Source organism: Puntigrus tetrazona, chromosome 8 (assembly GCF_018831695.1).
Source record: "Puntigrus tetrazona isolate hp1 chromosome 8, ASM1883169v1, whole genome shotgun sequence".
Lineage (NCBI taxonomy): Eukaryota > Metazoa > Chordata > Actinopteri > Cypriniformes > Cyprinidae > Puntigrus > Puntigrus tetrazona.
Genome location: NC_056706.1, coordinates 14299417 through 14319877, shown reverse-complemented (window position 1 = coordinate 14319877; position 20461 = coordinate 14299417). Strand labels below are relative to the sequence as shown.

General features: G+C 41.3%; 1 protein-coding gene across 4 annotated transcripts in view; it reads right to left on the bottom strand.

Moving 5' to 3' along the window:
* Positions 1 to 19239, bottom strand: part of ptch1 (patched 1) — a 46231-nt gene extending 26992 nt beyond the window's left edge. For 3 of the 4 annotated variants that reach the window (XR_006251638.1, XM_043247662.1, XM_043247664.1), the window contains exons 1-9: positions 18686 to 19238; positions 16851 to 17043; positions 6032 to 6221; positions 5762 to 5831; positions 5549 to 5640; positions 3288 to 3486; positions 2985 to 3106; positions 1900 to 2047; positions 345 to 476 (exon numbers count right to left, since the gene is read on the bottom strand). Coding sequence is in view for 3 of the 4 variants with exons in the window: in XM_043247662.1 (XP_043103597.1) it covers positions 345 to 476; positions 1900 to 2047; positions 2985 to 3106; positions 3288 to 3486; positions 5549 to 5640; positions 5762 to 5831; positions 6032 to 6221; positions 16851 to 17043; positions 18686 to 18853 (1314 nt within the window). In the remaining variant the exon portion in view is untranslated. Of the gene's footprint in view, positions 1 to 344; positions 477 to 1899; positions 2048 to 2984; positions 3107 to 3287; positions 3487 to 5548; positions 5641 to 5761; positions 5832 to 6031; positions 6222 to 16850; positions 17044 to 18685 lie in introns of all 4 variants that reach the window. The other variant, XM_043247663.1, reaches the window with a different exon arrangement.
* Between the last annotated feature and the right edge of the window lie 1222 nt (positions 19240 to 20461).

Below are 20461 nucleotides of genomic sequence, written 5' to 3'. Positions count from 1 at the left end.
TCTTGTGTTCATCAGTTTTGGAGCTACTTGAGGGTAATTACACGATTACAGGATTTTCATTTTTGTGCGCACTATCCCTTTAAAGCACTGTCTTTTTTCACATTTGGTGTGAATGTTTCAAATCATGAAACTACATTTTTATTTAAAACATATTTTTCTGTTACTCGGTCATGACAGTTTTGGTGTGAACGGACCTTAACGTGATGTTAAAGAAATTATCCACAGATTCATTACTCATGCGAGTCCTTAATAGGTAAAAAAAAAAGAGCAAAGCACAGCAGAGTAAATGAACTAAAAAATAAAAAAAGTCTAGATAACGCAAAAGCTCTTGGGAGTTAGTTTACCATTAGGAGGTAGCCACTGGCGATACGGATCACACTGACATCAGAGAAGGACTTGAGGATGTCTTCCAAGGTGGTGGTGGTGAATGTGAGAACTTTCTGAGACGAATTTACTGACACACTCTGCTGGACAACCTGAGGACACACAGGACGGAAGAAATATAATATATATATATGAATGCTGATTATCTTCATTTCATTTACACCCTTTATTACAATCTTTTCACTGCTCGCCTTTTCTTTTTTTCGTGTTTCCCTCAGGCCAATGAAAGTAATTAAATAACGTAAAAATCACAGTCCCACAAATGTTTCAGCAGCACAATTATCCAAGAAATGAATATCGCAGCCCCACCCCCATAAAACCACACACACACACACACACACACACGCACACACACCACATCCACAAACGCACGCATGTTCAGCCCTGCGCACACACGCACCAGAAAGAAACCCTATGCCAAGCGGAGGTCAGGGCTGACAAAACAGAGACCAGATGATGTCACACACACAAGCCACCAATGGGACGGCAGCTGTGAAAGAGATTGTGCGCTGAGCGGGTTAATGCGTTCCAGACGGCCCTGTCAAACACGCACACACACATACACACAGATACCACACACACGCTAAAACACACACAGACACACAAGTGCTGGGGCCGCCACACCAAGAGGGGTTGATTTTGCAATGGACACCCACACTAGCGAAAACAGGCCGCGCTGTAAGGCTGCCACCTCAGATTAAATGAGCAAATCTGTTATTAAAGCGTGATAAAATGATTTCGCTAACACTTTCAAATAAAGTGCAAGTTACAAACATTAGTTAATGCACTAACGAACGATGAATAATACTATAAAACATTTATTAATGCTGCATAATGGTCATCTTTACATGTACATATATTTCAAATTGTATAAAATGCATTTATTAGTGATGAAAACACCAATTAACGTAGTACATTTATAAATAAACAACATATAAATGAAGCAAGATTTACAAATGCTGCAAAACTGTTGTTCATTAGTTAGTTCACGATGCCTCGACGTAAAGGACTGAAATACCTCCAGAAGAAATATTTTCAATATATTGTAATAAGCACATCTAATAACTGTTAAGGTCTTAGCGCGCACATGTCTACAGTGTCCCATCACAACCTTTCCTAACCTTACAGATGTGCCCGGTTTTCCCAGTTCACACTTAAGCTGAGCATTTAAAGTATGAAGAAGGGGAAAAAGGGAAGTCTATGCCTTTGAAGGACTGCACTTAAACAGCTGGGTCCTAACCTCAAGAGACACAGCCCCTTTGGAATGTATGCATTACTTATGACTCAAGATGTATGCCTTCACACTACATGAGTGCATGTATGCGAGCGTACGTTCCAGGAAACACACAACATTGGGCTGGAGGAATGAATCGGGCCTCCTAAACGGTTTTAAGCAAGGTAAAACCTGATGGAAGAATGAATTACTACAAATACAACAGCAGAAACAAGCACTGTAAATATCTCTACAGTAGAGACGACAGAGCATCCTTTCCAACAAATGAGACGTGCATTTACCTCAGAGTATTTCCTCTGCCAGGCCTCTAGTATGGCAGCTGCTTTGTCCTCGTTCCAATTGATGTGCGAGACCTCATCGTAGCCCTTCAAGTGCTCGTACATCTGCTTTGGGGTCATGAGCTGGAACATGGTCTGAAGGGCCTGTGCACTGTGACAAAGAGTAAAGTAGAGTGAAAAGGTGAACATACAGTATACACTGACCATGCGTTGATCTGCTGAGCAGACGTGAGATTTCAATAAGCGTGTGAAAGACAGTATGCAAGAAGTTTGAGTTTGTTATTAATATTTTTTTATTTGAAAAAACGCTGAAAAAGATTTTATTCGTTAATGTCTAGCATGTTGTTAAGTTCCTGTTTCTTTTCTTGGGGGTGATGATAGCTGCTGCAAAAACCAATTCTACAGCAAACACTCTCTTGACCTTGTCTGTCACTACTTGGGGATAAAAACCTCAAAAAGAACCGCTAACATGCTGAAAAACAGCGGCCTGTCACTTTGCTCCACAGACGAGCTAAAACTTCACCAACTGTAGAGTACAGACTCCCTCAAGTGGACTGTCAACCTACTATTGTTCAATGAACACTTCTTGAAAGAAAAACCCTTGACGTTCTCTTTTCAGAAAACCACGGTTTTCAGAGTGAAACAATTCCTAGAAATCACAGCGGACGATTCCAGAGCCACTCGAGAATATTTTCCGCCACCGCCACTGTTGTGTATTAAAATTTTTGGGATTTATGGCAACGTTCTTTCATAATGAGGATGATGAATTCTGTCGCCTCTCAAGCCTAAAGAGGTCTGGGGAAAAATGATTCGCTCTTGGAGTAAAAGGTGTGGGAATGAATACTAATATGCAGTTTACTAACAATTACAATCCGCCAAAAAACAAACCTCCAGTGTATATGCGAGTGTATACGAGAGAGGCAAAGACTAAGTGATCTTTTATCTACTGCCACGTAATGCCCAAAAATTGCCAAATTATGACAAACTAAAGACACAATAAATAAATTTTTCCTTTCTATCTCCTATCATTTCCCCAATAAGCATAAGATGAATCAATTCAACATTTAAATCTTAAAGTTGTCTCTCACCTCAGAAGTTTGCCGCTGTCGTTCTTCTTGGTCCCACCTACGATAAGCTCCTCCTGCCAGTGCATGTACTTTTTGGAAAGCCCATAGCAGCCACCAGTCAGAACACGAGCCACGTCAAAAGGCTAAAGAATATGACAGATCGTAAATCAGAGACACGCTCGAGATGCAAAACAACATTGATTTAATTAGCGCATCTTTATCTGCAGCCAGTGGCTTCAAACACAGACACTTAACACAGAATAACAAATAATCACAAATGATGTTCAGCTTTTGCTCTGTCATCCCTCTGTCTGTTGAACTCACCCGTGTCATGTTCTTGTTGGGAGCTGACAACGGGCAGTCAGGGTCTGCGGGATTTAAGCAGGGGCGGTCCATATAGCCTTGGCCCACCTCTGCTTTGACCAGCATCTCCTCCCAGCTGTCAACCGGATACTTTAGCATCTTCAGCTCAGCAATGAATCCCATGGGATCAAAGTTGGTCCATTGCACTGGGTCTTTGCCACTGTGGGAAAATATGAATATTAATTTTATTAATATGAGACTTTATAAAAACAGTCTGATGAAGCACAATGGAAGTGAACTAGAAGCACGTTTATAGGTGCACATAAATCATTGCTAACGGAAACATTGAGTACTTTTGCTCTATCCATAGATCTGGTCCATTGTTGTAATTGTCACCAACGCTGCAAGTGTTTGTTTAAAATACAGTAAAACAGTAATGTTACAAAATACTATTAATAATTTAAAATCATTCTTTTTCTAATTTAACATATTTAAAAATGTTATTTATTCCTGAAAGCTGAATTTACTCCAGTCTTCAGCGTCCCATGACCCTTCAGAAATCATTCTAATAAGCTTAATATAATCAATGTTGACATCAGTTGTGCTGCTTAATATTTCTGTGGAAGTTCAAAAGAGCAGCATTTATCTGAAATCAAAATCTTTTGGAACATTCTAAATCCTGTCCATTTAGATCAGTTTTATAAGTCTATGCAGAACCGAAGTATTAATTTCTTTCAAAAAATAAAATCTGACTGACCCTAAACTTTTGAAGGGCAGTGTATGTTTAACCGTGAAGGAGAAAGCACGGACCGAGCCCTGCTTATGGGATGTTGGATGTGCTTAAAGTGGTTGGGCATAACTGCAGGGAGCGGATGAAGGGTGACTGGATGGAATGCCGAAGGCTTAGGGATTGATGGACGCTGCACGTCACAGCGGTGGCAGCACTAATGTAGTTGGGATTGGATTTCAGCCTGCCTCCATAATAACAGCTTTGAGAAAATGGAATCAATCCGCTCATCTGATCTTTATCCCCTCTAATTATACTGCCGTGCCGGGTGATCCCGCTCAGGGCCTGGCATCTCCCCACAACTAACAGCCCAACGCAGCAGTTTCGCAAACCTCCCATACTTCGCTTGCCATCTCGTCTCAGTTGTTTTTTTTCCTGCACCCTCTTCCTCTTGCTGCGTCTTCACCGGTCTCCCGTCCCGCCCGTGCGTTTGACTCTATCCTCAGACGGCCTTCCACGCACCGACTTCACCCGCCCACTTTCCATCATCCGTCCACTTCCACCGCTTCGCTGACTGACTCTCTAAGCCGCCCTCTGTCAAACCCGCTCCGCCTTTCCGTCCCTGCACCATCTTTCTCTCATTTCTCCCTCTTTCTTTCATTCTTCCCCTTCTTCTGTATGTGTTTCCTTCTGTTCGCCCCTCTCTCTTTCTCTTCTGGCAGGCCTGCAGCGGTTCAGACCACATTGTATGTGCCTAACCAGGCTTGAGTCATTATTCCAAGTCCTCCAACCAGAACACAGTAAAATCCTTATTTACCATCCATGATGGAGGGAAAGAGGGAGGGGGAGGAGGGCAGAAAAACTTTTGCAGACTTGGTGGTTGTCTACCGAGTGTAACTGTTGCAAGGAGCCATTAGCAGCAGAAGGGGAACAATTGTGCGAGGCTGCACTATAACAATGAAGGCCTTCAGAAAATTCCACAGGAGCACCACTTAGCACTATATTTAATCATGATTCGTTTATTTGATTCATTTGAGTTTCTTTTTATTTTCTTCATGGAAAATCAATATTTATTTGTCGAATTTGTGCAAAAAAATACATTATATAATCATTAAACTAAACCAACAGAAAACTGCAAAAACAAAACTTGATTCAACATTCAAGCATCCTTCCTGCACTTCATGGACTTAATCTTACACGTGAAGGGCAAGTGGTTTTTGTATTTGTTTTGGATAATGACTTTAAGTGAAAATGACTTATATCACATTAAACATCTTGCCTGAATCAGATTTTTTAATGAATGACCCTTAGAGAGGCAATTTATGAAATAAACACTGTAAAATTCTCTCTTCACCACCTCTCTTGATTGGAAGGAAAAACTTTTTCCTAAAAATGTATTTTGCTTGTTTATTGGTTTTCAAACGGCTCTATTCACAGGAAGAACATGTCAGTGAAAATGGCCTTTCTGGCAAATCAACTTGATGTCAAACGCCAGACGAGACAGGATCAAACATTACAGGCTCCAAGCAAATACAGAAAGGTGTGTGCAACTTACGGGAGGTAGACCGTTCCTGAATGTAGCTTAGCACCTTCCCAGAAGCAGTCTAGAGGAGTGATGATCAGACATGGGTGCAGTTTCTCTATAATCTGAAAAGATAAATGCGCTATTACTGACACAAGCCCTCAGAGGTCATCCTCTGAAGTTAAAAATTTCTACTAAAATGTCGATGTAAAAATATAATGTATTAACTAGTTCATTCTTACTTACCTGGTCCACAAAATTGGTTTCTGTAACAAGTTCTCCTGATTTGTAGCATAAATGTTCCAATTTCCATTGCCTGAAAACACAACACTGTCAATTAGATGAAGTACAATTTTTGTGGACTACCATTAAAGCAGAAAACCAGTTACAGGAGTTAAAATACACACTTTGCCAAATTTTAACCTAGAATTTTGGCTGATAAAAAAAAAATCCAAGGATATGTTATGCATCAACTATTATTAAGGAACAACTCTTCAGAAGCTGGTGTGCAGTTACCTGTTGTACATGTAAACGTGCACTCTGCTGGCCTTTATGGCAGAGTCGAGGTGCTGCTTGAGTGCCTCTATGGTCAGAATGTTAGCACCTTCCTGTCGCGGCGTCTGTATCATGAGCTGAGGACTAAACATGGCCTCCTCTCCGATCTTTTGTCGCGTGTACTTGAGTTCCTGATTCACCCTGCCGCCCACTACAAAACAGAAGAGAAAAGTGATTCTGATGATGCTTCGTAACCTTTTAGTATGTTTATTTATAAACAGATTTAAGAGGTAACAGGAAATAATATGAAGTAAAGAGGGATTCAATACAGAATTAAAGCCTGCAAAGCCTTCAAAAACACGGTTAATCTCAATATTTAGTCATTGTAACATTAAAATAAAAATATATTACAATTAAAATATATATTTGTATATATACATATAACACTATTTGTATAGTTCTTTGAATGAACAATTTCTCTGCATAACTCTTTTCACCTCATCAAATTCAATTTATCAAGCTAGACTCACATGTGGGGAGGAACGATAAGTGAATATTTATTTATTCACTCAGTTATTCTCTAGTTAACATAAGCAAGCGGTTTAAAAACCCACAATAAACAATGAAGCATGATAAAATGTCGCTCAGAATCCTTCAGTGACAAACAGTCATAAGTTTCACTGCCATCGCACAGGGTCAAGCGCGGTCTCATGATAATCAATCATATCCTCCAGCCTCGATGAAAGGAAACGCTAACACATGTACAGGCTCCCATATGTCCTGTTAACTTGACTTCAAAATGCCTTTCAGTACACCCTTTAACACCTGCAGTCTTCTTCACAGCCTTCAAATCCAGGCCTATGAGTTATGAGCGTGCGTCTGCGAGCGCTTGTGTGTGTGTAAGCGCTTGGCTGCTTTATTGCGCTCGGGCAGCGCAGTCTCTGTGTGGCACACCAAAGCTCCCGCACAGGAACAGCGAGCCCTCACAGCTACAAAAGCAGCCTTTCAAGGCATCCTGCTGAACGCCATCCAAGGCTGACTCTCAAAGCTGTCGATTCTTCACGTGCTCTCTACCTGACCTCCGAGAATAGAAGACTTCTCCATTTCCAGGATCAAGCGCCCTAGAGAAGCAGGCAACACGGTTCACAAGGACTTCACAGTTATTCTGAACCAGGTAATTGTACAGTCGCAGACAGGTAATCGGGCAATTCCTCGTAATGTAATCAAGCAAATCATCTACTGGTTTGATGTGTTGTGGACGGCTTGAGGGTAAATTCAAGCGTATTTTCACTAAACTATTCTGCCATTGAAGATATTTTGAAGGAATATACACAAAAGCGGATGCTTGTGATTTAAAAAGACACTGAATTGCGATAATTCTATTATTGCCACAATTTTTTTCCCTGGTTGAGGCAATATTTTTTCCTTGTTTTCTCCATATTGAGGTATCAGCGTTTCACACAAAAAAACTAAAATTCTATCATTAATTCACCCCCATGCCATTCCAAACCCATGAGACCTTTGTACACAAATTAAGATATTTAAGATGAAATTCAAGAGCTTTCTGAGCCTCCATAAACAGCATTGGAACTACCTTGAATTTTGGTACTGTATTAAATTACTGCAGGATTTATTTTTATTTTTTTATCTGTAGCTTCATAAAACACAAGGGTGTGAATTTTAATTTTTGGGTGAACTATTCTTTAAAACATTATGGCGCTCACATGATCCCCCTTCGAATGTATTCATTCAACTGAAAATCCAAGTCTGCGACCCATGTGCAGAACAAACTGCAACAAGAGATATTTTGAAAATATTCTTCTGTAGAACCCAATAAAAATGGATCGTGTGACCTTGGACTACAAGGCAGCAACTTTAAAAGTGCTCTCTCTACTTTTGTAGCACATTTACAGTGACACATACAAAGAAAAATGAAGTCAGAATCATATGTTAGTGATTTCCAATGTTTTTCTAAGAGCTTACACTTGCAGGTTTCAAACCCCGAGTTCTCTCCCACCTAGTTGTGTGTGGCAAAAAGACTTAGGCTTTTCACAATTGTTCCACAACCTAAACATATGTGAGAATGGTCTCAATTTCACGGAGTATAAACAAGCATAAAACAACAAAAAATAAAACAAATTCGCATCAATTCATCTTTTTTTGACTTTTTTTCTTCTACCCCCAAAACCACTAAAACTTCAAAAATACAGAAACATCTATCACGCTTGGTAACTAAAGCAAGAAAATGTCTTTTTCTCATTAACCTACTCCAGCTCTGGGGGGAAGGGCTGTGTAAAACAATCTGTAACAACTTATAAGCTATAATCCAATTTAACAATGGTTTTCAATTCACGAGACAGACATACGTTGAATATTTTCAAACCATTGTAATTGTATTAAAGTTGAAAATAACCATGCTTTTTTTCTCAGGGCAGACCACCCAGCCTGTGAAAAAGGCTGAGAAAGAGGGAAACGTCTAGAAGCATTATGAAAAACCAAAGGATTTCTTTTTACTTGGGCCCAAACTTACATCTGATCTTGTTTTGAGGCATGTTTATAATATCCCTCATTAATTGCAGCTTCAAGCGAGCCTGAGCTTTACTTCAACATGATTATTGGGACCAGGTTGATTACGTCCCAAACAAGCTTAGCATGTTCCTGATTGTGAGGCCCTGGGAACACCAACATGTTTTGGGGATGAAACAACGTCAGATGTCAGCTTTTCAATCAGAAAAGTCTCCGCTCTGGATTAACATGAACTAGGTCACTTTTACATCACAAATTATTCCTCTGACGTACATAAAGGCTTACAGAGGCAACAGGAAGAAACTGTAACAATCAACATCGCTCACTTCAGAAAGAAGACCTTCAATATTGTTGAAAACATCATATTACGACATGAAACCAGGAGAATTCAAAACCTCTCCAGAGACGCACAGGTTCTGGGGTCACAAATGGCCTTGCCTCAGGTGTGAAATTAACACCAAAAGAAAATGCGTGCGAGAAAAAGAATGACGGAGAACAAGAGGTGAATTCAGCCAAACATGACTGCAGGTGTGTTTAAAGCTCTTTGAAAAAACAGCACGACTGTCTAATCCTGGAGATCAAGTCTTGAGAAAAAGCCCATGAACTGCATCAACGAGGACAGGTGTAGATCAATTGCAACAACAGAGAGAAGGAAATGGCATGAAATAATCTTTTAAAGCGCAATATTGAACCACACGCATTAACTGATTATAAGGACTTGAAAACCAGTTCTTAATAACATAATATTCGTTTTAATGAAGCAGTCAAAAAGACTTAATAAGAGCATGTTTAAAAAAAAAAACCTAGAATGGACAAATTAAATTAAATTAATCTGACCCAAATTATAAAAAACAGCTAATTATTTTTAGATAAGGGGAAAAAACACAACAAAAGGCAACACAGCAAAATAATAGAAAGTTGGTTCAGTAGCTAAGACACCTATAAAAACTTTAGCCAGCAAAATCAAGTTTACAATATAAACTCAAAACGTCCCACAGGTATGTAAGGGGTGCGGAGCAGCATGGCAGCCAGTGAATCTGGTGTGCATGTCAGTGTGTGTTGGTGCCTCCACTGGGCCCATTCAGTTTGTTGCATAACATTAACCCTTGAACTTCCCTTTCACGAACAGGGGGAGCTGCCATTGGCAGCGCTCTCCCAATGCCCTGAGTTTTCAAGCGGTGCATTACTATTCTCGCCATTCAGCTGCAGAGTGGCTTTTGAGTGGCCGTTTCAGAGGGGTGCGAGGGGTTCGGTACAAAAGAAACGCCCCACCCACGACCCCCACCTCCACCACCGCCAAAACCACTGCATCCAACCCCTTCAAGATCATGACATAACTCCACACTACCGCAAGCTCCCCTACCGCCCACCACTTCATCCCACCGACTACGCCAATCACGCGGCTGGAGGGCCGGGAGGAATGGTTGCTGGGGTCGCACAGTGATGGGATGGTGTGGCTTATGGCGGCTTTTTTTTTTAAGTGGGGGGGTTGCTGTGTGTGGCAATGCCGGCACAGGGAGGCACTTTTTATGACTGTGTTGCGGGCGGGATTAGCTGGATTAGACTCCAACTCAGAGAGACCCCCTGTGGTCGCACGGAAGTTTCTGCACAGGGTCATAGCGGCATGAACTCTCTCCCTCGCACAACCCACTCAACTCCAAACCGCAGCGCACTGCGACTAGCTCAGGCAATGGCAGACGGTTTCAACATGCCACCAACCGGCACTCTTGCACCTAAACCAACAAGTCTCATTCATTATGAAGAAAAGCGAGGGATTCCGGGGTAAAATAAGTTGCTGTTCCTACACGCCAATTTTAAAACGTAGCATATCCCTAAATAGAGTCGTAACGGCTCCATACGTTGACCTTCACCGTACTTTGCTTTTTCGCTTTTCGCAGAGAAGATACGAATGGTGGGAAAGAGGGAAAGTGAAAGTGAGAGAAAAAGAAAAAGTGAGGGAGAGAGAGTCCCTGACCCGCAGCTGTAGCACAATGCCCCCGAGCAGCCTGTTCGACCCCTGACACAAATTTTACACCGCAGCTGCCATTTACTCCACACTGCATTACCATATGTATGGCCAGCTCTCCTCTAATTATGCTAATCACCTGTCCAGATCTGCACCACGAAAAATGGATGTATTTAGCAGTCCGCTGCCTACAAATACAGCTTACTGCAATCCAGAGATGTACATTCAGAGGGGCCTGAATGGGTAGATTTTTCCACGTTGCTGGCTTCATTCAAGTCCCTTCCCCTTAAGAAAAAACTATTCAAATGAACTGGATCGCACTGCAACAAAAAGCAAGGGGGAAAGTGTGTGTGTGGGTTGGTGCGCGCTCAAGGTTGAGGGGTGGTACTGTGTGCGCACCTACCCAAACATTCGGTGAGTTTCGGCAAAATAAGATATCACCGGGACATTTCCAGTTAGCCATGGTTTCAAAATAAATGTTTTGTTTACTACTACGCGGCTCTCTGGAATAGAGCTTTCTGATTCGCTGATTACGGCAGAGTGCGCTGCAACCAACACTAATCTAAATTAGCTGAAACTTTAATTAAAAACCGCAACAGATGCGCTAAACATTTCCATGGCGGCCTTACATGTGTGTCCTAAAAAAAACCCTAAAAAAATTTCATAGTTGCCGATAAAACACGTTCGTGAACACTTTCTTCCAGTTTACATCAAACATGTTTAAAGTTTCACTTTTCAGCACAATTAATTCCCAAAGAACTAAAAGGAAGCTGGTCTAGGTGAGCATTAGTAAAACTTTCTAGCGCACCGGCCCTTATGTACGAAGCGTTAACCAAAGCAGCAGATTGCAGAAAAACGGCCATTCAAGCCAAAACACAAATAACACTTCAGCTACTACGCTCCCCTCCCCCTCTTGCTCTCTTTCGCTGAACTCCTCCGCCCCTCGGCCACAGAGAGAGGGAGGGTGGAGAGGGGGAGGGCCGGACCACCCGGCATCCATGGCAGGACTCTGTGTTTACATTGCTGCGCTTCACTCTGTAATACATCTGGCATCCCAGGGCTGGACTCCCAAGTGAAGGTGGGTGGAGGAGGGGGGTGTCAGTGTGAGGAGCGCGGAACGGGGGGGTGGGCCGAAGTGCAGTGAAACCTTTCGGAAGAAAAGAGAGGGGAAGGGGAGTCGGAGAAAGTGAGAGAGTGAAAGAGAGAGCGCGCGCAAGTCTTTTCCGTCATTTCAGTGTCTCTGTTTTTTGAATAACATGGAGTGGAGGTATGCAGAATATAAACACAGGAATTGGAGGGCTGTCGGGATGCCGGTTGTGGATGGGAGTTGCTCCATCTGTATCTGTCTTCCCCACACTTGCGTCAGTTTTAAAACCGTTGAGGTTGCCGCTGAAGAAATCATGATTTATGGACCGTTTCGTATATGATAATCAGATGTATGTTTGAGAAATTCGAAGTATTAAACACACTGCGTGTACCTCGGTTTTTTTTGCCATAAACATGAAACGCAATTCAAACAGCGTGGATTGTTGTGAAGTCCACTTCTGTGTTCATCAACGTCCAATTGAAATAAAGTTTAAAAGCCCCCATAGAGTTACATTTGAAAACGCACATGAGCTACATAGGAACTAGAATTTCACTGTATCCCTTTAACACAACCCTGAACACCCTAGCAGTCACATATTCAACAACACCACCACCCCTAGCCTTGTGCCAGTGAGTTCTCTACAGTCAACTGCCAAAATACTAGCATCAAATTTTTGGGGGGAAGCCGAGACATTAAACATTAAACAGGTTTCATCTTATGTGCTAAGAAAATAAATAGGTCCCTCAATTAGCATACACTGTTTAAAATACAGTGCACTTACTTTTCTAAGCAATTAAACATACAAATTACACCTGGTGGAGAAAACAAAACAAAACTCCCATAGAGCTCCATTTGGGAACTGGACCATATTTAGGGGCTAGATACTAGAACACATATTTGGTATCAAAATGAGGCGTCTGAAAGAGACAAAGTCTCATTCACTTTTTAAATAACTGCATAAAAATGTAAATGTGTTTTTTTATTACATATGTTTTGTATCCAAATTGATGTAATCAGTATGGAGCACTAAACAATCGAATGCAGTGTATGTTTCATTCATACTTGAAGCCAGTTTATAACTGAGCTGTGTTATCTCCATTTTATGGATCAAATAGATGTTGTGACTCTATGCCATTTTTATTCAGTGGTAAAAATGCCTAAATGTCTTTTTTTGATTATAAAGGTTGCGGACACCTTTATTAGACCAACCAACTATTCAACAACAAAAATACTTGTCTACATTTGATAATGTCAACTAATCATTTCAGCCTACTGGTAATCATGGAAATCCCCAACAACACTCCAGCACTGTGCCAGCGTGTTTTCCACAAAATGTAGAAATCTAGTCCATACAAACGTAATCTATATCAGCCATCGCAGTTGCTTTTTAACGGTTAGCATAATTGTTCGTTCTATTGCTATGGCGTTTAAGGCAAGCACACAGACCCCAGTTCTCCAATCTTGAGAAACCTAGTTCAAACTTCAAACCCCTTAAAGCCCTCAGGGCTCCGCATACATCCCTTACAGTTCAGCCATGTGTGTCCAAGCCTTCCTGAGCACATCCAAACAGGGAGAATTCCACTAGATCCCCATCTCTTCACCACAATGCGGGGAGGCCACATTCTTCAGCCACTTCCTTCATATTAAAAGAGTACTTCTTCCCAACATGAACTACAGGTTATACACTCCTACACACCGCTAACTCTTAACTGTCCTCATGTTTCACTGGGAAACCAGTCGATATGTCCACACCTGTTAAATGTAAGCCATTTTGAGCCTTTCAGAATGCGATGAAGTTAACATCAAATCTGAACTAAAAAGACAATCACCTGATTACAATGAGAATAAAATTACACAGCTTCCAGATTAACTGCACATTGATAACCAATCTAATAAATTCACACTGCCCCCTGCTGGGTGCAAAAAAACATCTTGCTGGTTAAATTACTCATTTATTACCTTTAAATCGATCAACTCCTCTTCCGCAGGAGGGCTAGCATAGTAGTAAACCTTCTCTCATCGTCATTGGCATTAGCTGGAAGCCCTCACTCTACACCCAGGTCATGTAGCCAGTATCAGATGAGCTTTTAAATAGCGGAGTCTCCACTCGATGACCTCAGGTCCTAAGGGACGCAGCCTTGTGGCCCAGAGGCTCAAGCTACCCCCCACACAAGAGAAAGGGACAACCCAAACCCCTGATATCTCAATGATGCGAGAGCGGACCCTCTCAAAAGCGGCCAAGAGGGGAAGACGTACAGGAAGGCAAATGTTTACGTGAAACTGTTTTAATTAAATTCAGGCGGTGCTGGTATTTTCTTTAAAAACTCTGAGCCTGTGATTCTGGCAAACAAAAAATATGCTACAATAAAAAAATAATCTGCTATAAAAGCAAAGTCAAAGCCATTGTTTAGATAAAAAATAAAGCAATAAAATACATTTCTATTTTTAGAATATATATATATATATATATATATATATATATATATATATATATATATATATATATATATATATATATATATATATATAAAATAAGTACATAGCAATATATTATTACTGTTTCTGCACAAAAAGTAACCTGAAGAAGTTTGCTAGAGGTCCACAAATCTCCACAACTCCAAACATTAGCGTCCTAAACATCAAAGCCACATTCATATCAGATCAGCGAAAGGATTCAGCCAGTGACTCGAAAGCTATGACAACATTATCTACATCCATCATGTAACGCTGAAAATCTGTAGAGCAACCAAACAAATTATAATGGTTGGAGCGTAACAGCCCTCAATGGCAAGTGATGAAAGCCAACATGAGATCACACTGAATCCCATTCAAGCTGAACTTAAGGGAGAGTAAGAGACAAGAGCTTCAACGAAGGGTCATTTGGAGGTCGCTAGCAAAAGACTGTTCCAAACGAAACATAAACATGCATCCTAATGGACGCTGGGCCGACATCTCCCAGTGCAGAACCTGGCCAACCAGAACTAATCTATCCCTCAGCTGTGGAGTTTAATCTAAACAAACAGATCTCAATGTTACTGCATCTGGAAGCTGTCATGTGCTTCGACATGGGAACAACTGAGGTGTGAGTGAGTGTGTGTCCAGCAACCGACTGTCATACTTCATCTGCGCTTCTCGGAAAGGAAATGTGGAAGTGAGCAACAGAGATAAAACAGCAGAGAGGATAAAGCTCTGGGTTATCGAGGTGTTTGTTTGATAAGGTTCTCACAAAAAATGTCCATACTGTTATACCGAGAAAATTACTAAAGATTTGTGACACTTCACTCCATTTGTGACACTCCAATGTGAAGATTTCTCTCTCTCGAGGAGCAGATTGAGGTTTAAGCATCTAGGCTGCTGCAGCAACAGGGTTTCAAGGTGAGTCTCTAAAAAATGTCAGAGATCCTACACTTGCTCCATAACCAAAGTTGCCTTGAGCAATTACTTAAGGTGCTCCAGAGGGACTGGAACTACAACTGGTGCAATTGAAGTTGCACTGGATGAAAAAGTGCCTGCTCAAGGGCAAATCAGTTAAGTAAAAGGAAAAGGAAAAAAAAAGAACAAAACAAAAATGCAGCTTTTTAAAAATAAGTCAATTTAATTCTGTATACATGTTTATATATAACCTAAATGTCCTATAATTTACTTTTCTTAAATCAAGATTTCTTGCAGACATTAGGCCCACTGATTCAGCCCAGTCTCACAAATCCCTATATACCTCACAAAAATAAATAAAGCCAACTGCAAGGAGCAGATGTGGATTCATGAATATTTCTTTGCTATTTTTAATTTAAAGTTAAAAAGTGTCAAACATAAGTGTTGCAAATCAACGGTAGTCAAAGGCAAAAGAACAACAGACATGTATGTGCCTAATCAAAGGACGCAGTACTTTCTTAAAAAAACTGAGAAGAAAAAAATAACTTTTAACTGCAGTACTACAGTATATAAATTGTAATATTGTTCCATGTCTCCTAATTGAAAAATACTGGGGAAAAAATAATAATAAATAAATAAATCACATGATAGGATGCATCTTGTTATGATCAATTATGGTCGATTACTGTTGACAATCGGTCAAAAACATTGCAGCAGCCACCTATCGTGCTTGAAAAAGGTTGGAAAATAGCATTAAATTGTTCAAAATGTTTTGCATTTATAAACCAGTTAAAGAATAAACTGCTCACCCACTCAAACATCACTACCTTTGACTTGAAGCAGTGACCTACAGCTAGCCTAAATGAGAGGTAACTGTGTAATGTATAGAAATACACAAATATTATGGAATTATTTTTACAGTTTTTGGCCTAAAGGCACATCATGTAGAAATATAACATGAAAAAAACAAAAACACAGAGAGGTGACTGTCTCCCCATTTCATACATATACATTTACACACCGACTTCAATATCAGCCAGGGATAAACATAACATGGTGTGTTATTTGTAGTCGAAAACACACCAAAAGTCAACTCAACCAATTATAACTACTTAATATAAAAATGATTACTGCAAAACCATCTAAAAAGGAAAGCCCTCATATCATCCATGGTCTTATCAAAGGTTCTTTAAACTTCAGGAATGTAGATCAAAGCAGAACGGCCTGGTTGGCCCTCCCCCTTCAAAAAAAAAATCACCACCCACACTACGGCCCCAACTTCTCACAATTGACTTATTCATAAAATAAAACTACTTTCTTTTAAACTTTCTTCAAGCTGCCTAAGCGCTGCAGTCTGTGTCGGGTCTGGGTGCACGTTTCTGCCTGCAGTTCGCTCGGTTCCTGCTGAAACTCTGAGACAAATCTTTTTGGAAAGTTGAACGCTGTCCAAAACAGGACCACACACAGGCTCTGTGAGCAGCGCGGATCAGATTCAACTGCTGGAGGCAGACACACACACACACACACACACACACTTACTCGCACACACTCACAAAATGGCGGCTATTCGTGTTAAAAACACTCACACTGCTCTCTAAATCACGCGTCCACTGATGTATCGAACTTAGAAACAATCGGCGGGCGCGCGCACGCGCCACGGCGTTCCATAAACACGCCGCGTTCGTGCGCGCGAGGCAGAATTCGAAGCGAAAAACATTCTTTTCGCGTTTAATCTGGATTTCTGCCAGGTTTCTATACAATAAACAATTCTTTCAGCTTACATGACAGACCCCCCCACCCCACCCACTGCTTCAGGTCTGCCTTTAGATTACACTTCGCGGGGGAAACGCATTAGAAAGGCTTAACGTACAAGCAAAACCGTTTCTTACCTTCCACCCAGAGTTTCTCCACGTCCGTCTCCAGATTAGCTGCCCTTAAGCCAACAGCGAAAGCTCCGAATATTAAAAGGCCCACAACTAAAAACTTTCCGCAGTTCTTTTGTATGTAACAGCCAAGCTTAAACAAAAGTCTTTGAAACTTTGCTCTCAACCACAGCGGCGCTTTCCTCCCAGTCGCCTTCCCCTACAAGACAAGAGAGAGCAAATATTAAACTCATCATCACCTTGTGAAAAACATTCTACTGAATTCCTGCATTGCATTGTCACGATTTTTCAACTGAACTGCAGAAAACAAGCTAAAATGGCACTGAGGGGGTTTAAATAGCTGTATTATAAGTAATAAGCTACTTTCTTTCTTTGAAAGTAATAAGTTGAAATTGAACAACTACAGTTTTGTGTAAACAACAGACTCATAACTTCTTAAACTAGCCTCTCTTCACACTTTCAAGGACTATTTCTTTGGCAAGCCATTTTAACAATTAACCTTCAGAAATATTGAAGCGCTTATGTTTAATTACTAGTAAGTAACCATTACCTATTCAGTGTCGTAATCAACAACTATTTATTAGATAATAGTAAGACTTAGTCCTTTCCGACTAGTTGCTATCCCAATAGTTTCTCTTTTATCCGATAGCGAGTTTGAATTCTCCAACTCCAACTTCACATTGGGATCTTTTCCAGGATTACTTGTAACTATTCATTAGGTGCAAGTATTTATTCTTTAGTTACAATTTTCCATTCCAGTTTTTCTAGTATTTAAATATTATTATATATTCGTTAGACACAATCGTCAAGTTGATACTAGAATGATTCCTAATCTTTCCAGTAAGATTTTAAATGAAATACGGAGCAGCTACTGTAACTACTATGACATACGTATTAAATTTTAAAAAGTCCCAATTAGTCTTAAGCTATAAGACAGATTCGGGTGTCCTGCAAATAAGTGCTAGAAAAGCTGGCATATATACTAGATAAAAATGAACCATTACGTTTGAACCATCGATTTACAAAGAATTTAATGGAGAATGCCACCGACAAGGGTTTATAAAATAGTTATTAGACACTAGACACAAAAGAAGGACGAATTAGCTGGCAAATATTTATTACTAGTGCAACTGAAAAGATGGCTTCCTAGTAATAGATAATCACCGGTAACAAAAATAAATACCGCTTAATTCCAGTGACTAAAGGTTAAAACGGCTTGCCATAGTACTTGTACCATTCTCTCGGCTTTCAAATAGCGTAATAAAACGGAGTTTTAGTTCCACGCATGAACTAAACGCGAATCTGGGTCTCGCTGCAATGTGTCAGATTGCATGCTTTGGACACCGCATCGGGAAAACGGGTAACAGCGTCCAAAGCCATGCAATATCGGAGATGCACGTGGGTCGCATAGCTGAAGGGACGCGATGCGATGCGATTTGGGGAGCGCTGCAGCCATCACAGAGGGAGTTACGACAATATTTGTGAACGGAAGAGGGCAGCCACATGGATCGTGCCTGAGCAGTTGCGGGACGAAAGCTACTCCCCGCGTAGATCCTATCCGAGGGGGCTTCGATCAGTCGACCAGGGCCAACATCACTAACAAAACTTTAGACGCTTGGCTTCACGACCCGAGCTCAGCGTCTCGCCTGACAGCTACGCTTACGGTTACCGGATCGCGACAGGCGGACAGAGCGGGGGACGAACGCGGCGAATCCCTCGAGCGGCTTACAGGTTGTTTCCCGCACCGACACCCCCATCGGCGCGGCGGCTATCCCGTTACCTAGCGACTTCACTAAAGTCGAGCACTTCGGCAGAGCATTCCCAACCAAACGTAAAAGCACCTCTGAAATCTGCTCCAACGCAAAGGCGGCATCGCAATAGCTCGGCCGCTGCAGATACTCCAAATCCGCCGCGGCGGTCCGATAGTTGCCCCTATTTCTCCGCGTTAACCTCGGCCGATCGGGGTCTCTGTTTTCCTGCTCGGAGGACACATTAACAGCCGAGGCCATGTTGCAAAGTCTGCGCCGAACGTCTCGTTATCCGCGCTAGTGTATTTCCCCGCGAGCGTTTAGTGATATCCGAAGAAAACCAAGTTTGTCTCTCGTTGATCCCAGATCCGCGAAGCACTTCATACTCCTGTTTGAGACGGCGAGTCAGAGTCTGCGCCTTCCATTCCAACATTTCGCGAATCTGGAGGTCTCCAACAATTTCCCACTTTCACGCCGTCCGCTGGAAAGTCCGCGATATCAGAAGGCGAAGTGGATGCTGTGGAAACGTCGATCCCTCGCTGGCTGAAGCATTCTGTGATCTATGTGGTCCCTCCTCAGGCCGCGCAACAAGGCGATCTCTGAGAGATTCAATAGATGTGAAAAAAGATCGCTCTCCATTCGGAGACAGAGGAGGAGGGGCGTGGCGAAGCCGCTCGAAATCCCGCCTCCGGGGCTGTCAGATGGCCGGGGTTCCTGGGCTCTGATTGGTTCCAGAAGGGCAAAAATTACTCAGCAAACACGACTATTATTAGCTGCTTAGCAACAGCTCACCAAAGTAGAGAGACCACCCAAGCCGCGAGCCCTCGTGTGTGCATCTCAAACTTCAGGGGAGTCTTAAAGAAGCAAGGCCCACTTTCTGCAGGGTCCGAGCGCTGGGTCCGACTCGAGCCGCGTCCAAGCGCCTGAGCAAATCTCCGAGAGCAGAAAAGCACAGGCGAGCCGTTTTGTGGCAGAGGCAACGCACTTTTAACACGTTCTTTTCTTTTCTTTTCTTTTCTTTTCTTTTCTTTTCTTTTCTTTTCTTTTCTTTTCTTTACCCTTCATCTTTTTGCGTGTCTGTTTCTTGTTTTTGTTAGTCTTTCTGTCTTTCTTATTGTTTGTCTTTATTTCTTTTGCTGTCTTTCCATCTCTTTCGTTCTTTCAGTAGCCCGTCGTTTTTTTTTTCTTCTTTTCTCTCGATTGTTTATTTTTTCTTTTCTTTCCAGGTTTCTTTGCTATTGCTAACTTTTTCCCCCTTTCTTGTTCATATCTCAGATTTCTTTTCTATTTCTTTCTTCTTTTCTCATAGTTTAATTCGCCCCTTTTCCTTTTTCCATGCTCTCTGCACAACATACAATCACAAGATTCTTCGTTTTTTGCAAGAACCTGTACCGACAAACAGCCTTTAAAATCATGCAAACGGGTTTCGGTCCTGTTGTTTTAAAGAGTCGCTAACATACTAAGCAAAGCAATAGTGTATATATCATTAAAGTTGTTAATTAACACAGCTTCTGATTATAGCCTTAAGTAGAACTTTATGCTTCCATTAAAACGAATAGAGCGCCACCTAGATTACATAATTTTTGATAACTAATACGAATTTTACGCTAGTTTATGTGTGATGCATTCAGCTTGCTTTCATACAACAAAAATACATTAAACATACATTTTACATATATATAAAGCAATCATTCTGTGAAGATATTCCTAAATTTGATCAGTTCGTGCGCATACGTCCCCCGCTCTGCCCTTTGAGCTATAAGAATGCAAAATACATGAAACGTAATTACAATAAATTAAATATTCACATCCTGTGCCAAAGTTGTGGACAGGAACTGTAAGTAATTGTGTACTTCACTTGTGTTGACT